At 37.4% G+C, this 6,000-nt stretch overlaps 1 protein-coding gene across 1 annotated transcript in view; it reads right to left on the reverse strand.

The window, feature by feature from the left end:
• Positions 1-4,829, reverse strand: part of LOC117879086 (lipoxygenase homology domain-containing protein 1-like) — a 151,618-nt gene extending 146,789 nt beyond the window's left edge. The window contains exons 1-2 of the mRNA XM_034774038.1: positions 4,694-4,829; positions 101-274 (exon numbers count right to left, since the gene is read on the reverse strand). Coding sequence (XP_034629929.1) covers positions 101-274; positions 4,694-4,765 — 246 coding nt within the window. The 5' untranslated portion in view covers positions 4,766-4,829. The remainder of the gene's footprint in view (positions 1-100; positions 275-4,693) is intronic.
• Positions 4,830-6,000: the final 1,171 nt, after the last annotated feature.

The following is a 6,000-nucleotide window of genomic DNA, read 5'->3' on the forward strand; positions in this document are numbered from 1 at the left end:
AAATATTGTAAACAAGTGACCCATTCAGATCTATAAAATTATATATACATTTCCCCCACTAAGCAAATTATACTAATTTCAAGTCACAAAAAATGTTTACCTCCAGGGTGATGTTTTGGATTTCTCCAATTTCTGGACCATGAATTTTAAAGGTATTAATTGACCCTTTGGAGACTTTAAACACAGCTGTTTGTTGAGATACATTAGATCCAGTTTTCTTATATAAACGTGTCTTGCTGAATTTTCCTTTAGAGCCCTTCATCTTAAGAAATACCTGAGAAATATATAACAAATATCCCTGTATTAATAACTCAGCTACCTTAAAAACATTTAAGATTTCATTGTCTAGGAAGATCTGGTAAGCAGGTAAATGATTCACTTTTGTAAGACCCTGATTTGGATCTCACTTATACTGGTTTCACAGCAGTGTAACTGTAGATTTGATTGGGGTTGTTATGGATTTACATTAGTGTAGGTGAGATTAGAATCTGGCCCTAAATCTCTCAAATAAATGCATTCTAACACCAGGTCTGGAGTCAATAGTAGTTTAGCCACTGACTTCAAATGGAGCAGAATATAAACAGTTTGCACATATTATAAAGGGAATTAAGTCACAACATTTCAACTTGTATCATGAAATCACCCACTTCCCCGCAACACAAGTCTGGCCTATATGGATCAGTCAGTCCCTTTGTGTTTACTTTTACTCTTACATTGAAGTGAGGTTCTTACCCACGAAAGCTTATGCTCCCAATACTTCTGTTAATCTTAAAGGTGCCACAGGACCCTCTGTTGCTTATTACATGTCAACTAGATCTTATTTCTGTAGCTATGAAAATAGGCAACCATTGTCCAGGCTTCTGGGCACATCAGAATATATATTTTTAATTGATTCATTTAAGAACATGTTGCTGAACTTTCAAAAGAAACAAGAAAAAAAACTGTATTTGACCCAAAGCCAACAATGGAAAATTCCAGCCTAGAATGAATTTGTTTGAAAAAGTTATGAATAACTGAAAAGCAGATGAAGGGGAAGAATGGAAGCTTCAGACTATAAACAGTCACAGCTGCTCCTTCTATAAAACCATCAAAAGGGACTGGTACCCATATCCTAGCAAGAACATTGCTGTTATAAACTTTGTTCCAGTATGTTAAATATTGTCAAGTCAACTGTTTGTTTAAAATAGTCTCCTACATTCTAATTAACTGAAAGCTAAAAATGTGGTTAAAATGTTGCTATTAAATCTAATTATAAAGGTAGCTTTTTAATAAATAATAATAATAATAGTACAATTTAAAGCAGGAAACTTAGGGCAGGTCTACACTTAAAACTCTGCAGCAGCATGCAACTATGCCAATATAGCACTTCAGTGAAGACACTACCTACACCAACAGGAAGGCTTCTCCTAGCAGCGTAGATACTCCATCTTCCTGAGAGACAGTAGCTATGGTGACAGGAAAATTCTCCTATCAACCTAGTGTAGTCTACACCAAGGGTTAGGTCAGTTTAACTGCGTCGCTCAAGAGTGGTGATTTTTCACATCACTGAGCAACGAAGTCATACCAACCTAATTTTCTAGTGTAGACCTGGCCTAAGTCACAACTCATCGCTACTTCCCAGTCTGCCACTGACTCATCGACTGACCTTGGGCAAGTCCCTGCACATCTATGTCTCGGTTTACCCATTTGTAAAATGGAGACAATAATACATCCCTCACTCACAGGGTGTTGTGGCTTCACTAGTTTAGGTCTGTAAAGCTCTTTGAAAGGCTCAAGTGGAAGGTGTTATGTAACTGAAAAGCACTAGGAATTTTTTATATCTTTTTAAAAAACTGTTAAAATCAGACATTGCCTCTTAGTCTCCAAATCAACAGTTATTCAGCTAGAAAACAAGAGACATTCTACTAAGGGTCTGATCATGTAAACAGAAGTAGCAGTGTATCCACTTAACTCTGGTAACGGAAGTAGTGCCACTACAGCCAATGCGAATCCTCACATGACCAGGGTTAAACCAGTGGTTAAGTGTTTGCAGGATTATAGCCTAAGATTAAACTAATTTCTGCTTTCAGTCCTCATACACGTGTCTTTTTCTGCTTCAGGAAAAAATATTTCAGAAACTGTATTGACTATGTTACCCTGGTGTAATCACAATCATCCAGTCAATTATATAATTTAAATGCATAAGAATGCCAAGAATATCAAAGACTTCTATTCTGAAGTCTAAAAATATCATTCTGAGGCAGGGAGAGAGGAAAAATAACAGGAAAGATAGTAGTGAGAAAAATGTTAAAGATCTCTATGACACGTTCATTAAGATTAAAGGAGTTATTAAGAGTTAAATCTACAATTTATTAGTAAAAACATATTATGAGCAGTGATAAATGTGCAACAGATTAAAGACCTGGATTTCAAAATGTGCACACACAATCACACGTTAAAAGTGTTTGCTTAATTTGCAGATGTAATTACTACCACCATGCATGCAAATCAACTAGTAGGGTAAATTTTTCAAAAGAGCCCAAGTCCCATTCATTTTTAATAGGATTTAGGGTACTAAGGGCTTGTCTACGTTTGAAACTAACAGCTGTGCCACTGTAGCACTTCAACATAGACACTATGTCTGGTTATGCTGACCTAAGCTGACAGAAGAACTCCTCCCGGAGAGGCAGTAGCTAGGTTGATGAAAGAGGTCTACGCTTCCATTGACTTAGCACTGTTTACACAGGGACTTAAGTTGACTTAAATACATGGCTCAGGAGTATGGATTTTTCACACCCTCGAGTGATGTAGCTATGCTGACCTAAATTTCTAGTGTAGACCAAGCCTAAGTACCCAAGTTTCTTTTGCAAGTCAGATTTGGGAATTTGGCGAATTTTACCTTTAGTGCATCCAAACAGTCACTGAGATCCAATTTGATATTGTAAGTGCAAAAACGCATGTGCAACTTACACATGCTTCCTTATACATTTTTTCATGTTCAATATACAAGTAATATGCTCGTGTACTTTTCAAAATTAGACCTTCGATTTAATTTTTAATCTTTTAAAACTATAGCAGGGTTCTCAGGTGGGGTCAGTGAGAAGCAGACACATTCTTTTAGCCAAGGAATGCTGGTATGAACTCAACTCATGCCTGTGTGATCCAGAGAGTGAACACAAGACACTCTTTTACTCTCATTCCATTAAAGGATTTTAAATTTGATGTAATTTTCCACAGTAAACAAAACATAGCCTAATAAATCCCACTCTTAAAATTACTGTTGTAGGAGAGGAGAGGCTGTTTTCTCTTTAAAACACAGGCCCAACATCTAGTCTTCCTGTGTGACCCCAGGGAAGTCTCTAAGCACTAATTTTTTAAAATCTTGGTCTAAAAGTTAGGCTCCCAAATCAATATTTAGACACCTAAATAAGTGGCCTGATTTTCATAAGGGATAGGGACCGATCAACTCCCATTGATCTTTAGCGGATTTGTGGGTGCTCAGTGCCTCTGGGGGGGGGGGAAAAAAAATCAAGCCCTTAAACCTCTCTCTGCCCCCAGCCATCCCTTCTCCCCCCCCCAAAAAAAAGTATAAACTGGATATATTAATAACTAAGGCTAAGATTAATTAATTAAAGAAAAATTCATGGAAGCTGTGACCTGTCCATGACTTTTACTAAAAATATCTGTGACAAAATGGGGATCTGCAGATCCCCACACCACCTGCAGTGGGGCAGCTTCACCGTGGCTAAGAGCTCCGGGGGCCCCCACCATAGGTTGGGTGTCGGAATTCCAGGGTCCCCCACCGCCCACAGCTGGGAGCTGCGAGGGTTTGTGCACTACGGCTCCAGGCTGAAGTCATGGAGGTCACCGGATGTCACAGATTCTGTGACCTTTGTGACTAAATTGTAGCCTTATCAATAACTACCTCACAGGTGTGTTGTAAGGCTAAGTTCATGAATGTTGTAAAGCTGTTTGAGATCACTGAACAGAAAGGCAACATAGAAGTGCTAGACTACTCAATTAACGGGGCTCATTTAGGTTGTGGTAGCTCTCTGCACTGCCAATGAGCAAGCCATTAAGCTCAGCATGAAGGAAATCCATCTGTCAATTAGCAGAGAGCTCATTAGCTGCTCAAAGCTAATGAGCTGATGAGTTCTGAGGGGAATCTTGTCCAGTCTTCTTATGCAGAGTTTATGTCTGTTATACTGGGCTTAAAAAGCGGTAATAAGGAATCTTTAGGAACCCAACCGACTCAGGCTTATTTTGATGGATAACTGGGATCCTTTCATCAAATATCTGGTCTCCTTCACAGCAAACAGAACCTGTAATCCTCTTGCCTTTGCACTGTGATTATGGTTATTTAAGAAATCATACAGTTGAAAATGATAAACACTGATTAATGGGTCCCCCAGCCAGAGTGACAGAACTAATACTGGTTCAGATTAGTGGGTATCAGTAACCCTTGTTTTAATGACTTCTGAAGGACCCACTTTAGAAACACGTATGACTTACTACCATATTAGTATTAAAGAGCACGTACAGAAAATGACAATTTGTATTTTGAAACCCAACAGTAATTGATTTTTAAATGGCTGAAGTTTTATAGCAGATGTAAATCAAATTTATGTTTGAGGATTATTTTTCCAGTATTGCTAAATATAAAGAGAAAAGATCCTATCCGTTTTGGAGGCTTTGACATTTAAAATGTTCTTACCCTAGCATCAGTTCCCGAACCTCTCTTATCTCCAGTCTTCACAGTGACTTTGTATAACACTTTGCTGTGCATTGCAGAACTGGATCTGGTACCAGCACTCTTGTACCTGTATTGGGGTGCACTTTGGTGACGTCCCTTCACGTGATCAGACTTAAGAAGTTTAAAAACAGAGAAGAAAAATTATTGCTGAGAAACCTTATAGGGTTTTTTTTGTATAGAGTTTTGTTTTTTGTTTTGTTGTTGTTGTGGAAAGGGGAGTTTGTTTAGTGTTTAGAAGTAAAGCAAGTGGGGTTTGCGCTGTTTTTTCAAACATTTGGAATCCTTGGCATAAATATAATTCCTACTCTCTCTAAATTCTCTAATAAATAATGTGATACACTACTTCGAAAGTACAAATTCTAATGTCAAATAGGATGACATAGCCCTATTATTATTTATTTTACAAAACCAGCTGAGAGAAAATGGTACTGAAGTTGAAATGGTATGTATGACATACTGACTACTTGTGACTATTAAAGATTTCACAGCACATTTTTGCAACAGCGTGTTATTCTGCGTCTTGATCAAATTCCAGTTTGCTTAAAGTCCTCCTAAAGCTTGGACACTGCATTATTTTACTATGTATCTTCCAGAGTTGTGCAATGTTATTGCCTGTATTAAACATTTCACCCCAGAAGTGACTGCATTTCAGCAAGGCATGAAGTGAATGTTATATTTGTATATATTATATACACACATGGCTGTTAAGAGATTTGGAATTCTTCAGGATGAAGGGTTAGATAAATACATAATATTATTCCGACTAATATGCAATAGACAAATAAACTGAAATAAAACAGTACATACAACTGGAAGACACCTGGTAGTCCCCCGCAGTCCAAACTTCCTGGCATAGTAGTCAAACAAGTGGGGATCATTCATTGAACTATACTGTGGCAACACATCAGCACAACCATTTCTATACCTATGACCACTCAAGCCAGCACTTAAGGTTCGAGCTACAAAAACAGAATAAATAAAAGGCATTTTATAGCAAGTATATAAGACCACGTCTTCATGTTATTACATAGGTTACAAGTTTAGGATAATATAGCAGCATCTTTACATTTGATGACATTTTTGTATCTGGATTACATAATGATAGTAAATGGGATTTTTTTAAAGGATTACAGAGAACAAATCCCACAGAGTTTCCTTAATCTCTCTTCTGCTATTTTTTTCAATTGTTGGTATTATTACTGCATCTAGAAAATGGCTAGGTATTGGAAATTAAGAAATATTGAAGAGTAATTGTAGTGATAAGGAAT

Source organism: Trachemys scripta, chromosome 6 (assembly GCF_013100865.1).
Source record: "Trachemys scripta elegans isolate TJP31775 chromosome 6, CAS_Tse_1.0, whole genome shotgun sequence".
Lineage (NCBI taxonomy): Eukaryota > Metazoa > Chordata > Testudines > Emydidae > Trachemys > Trachemys scripta.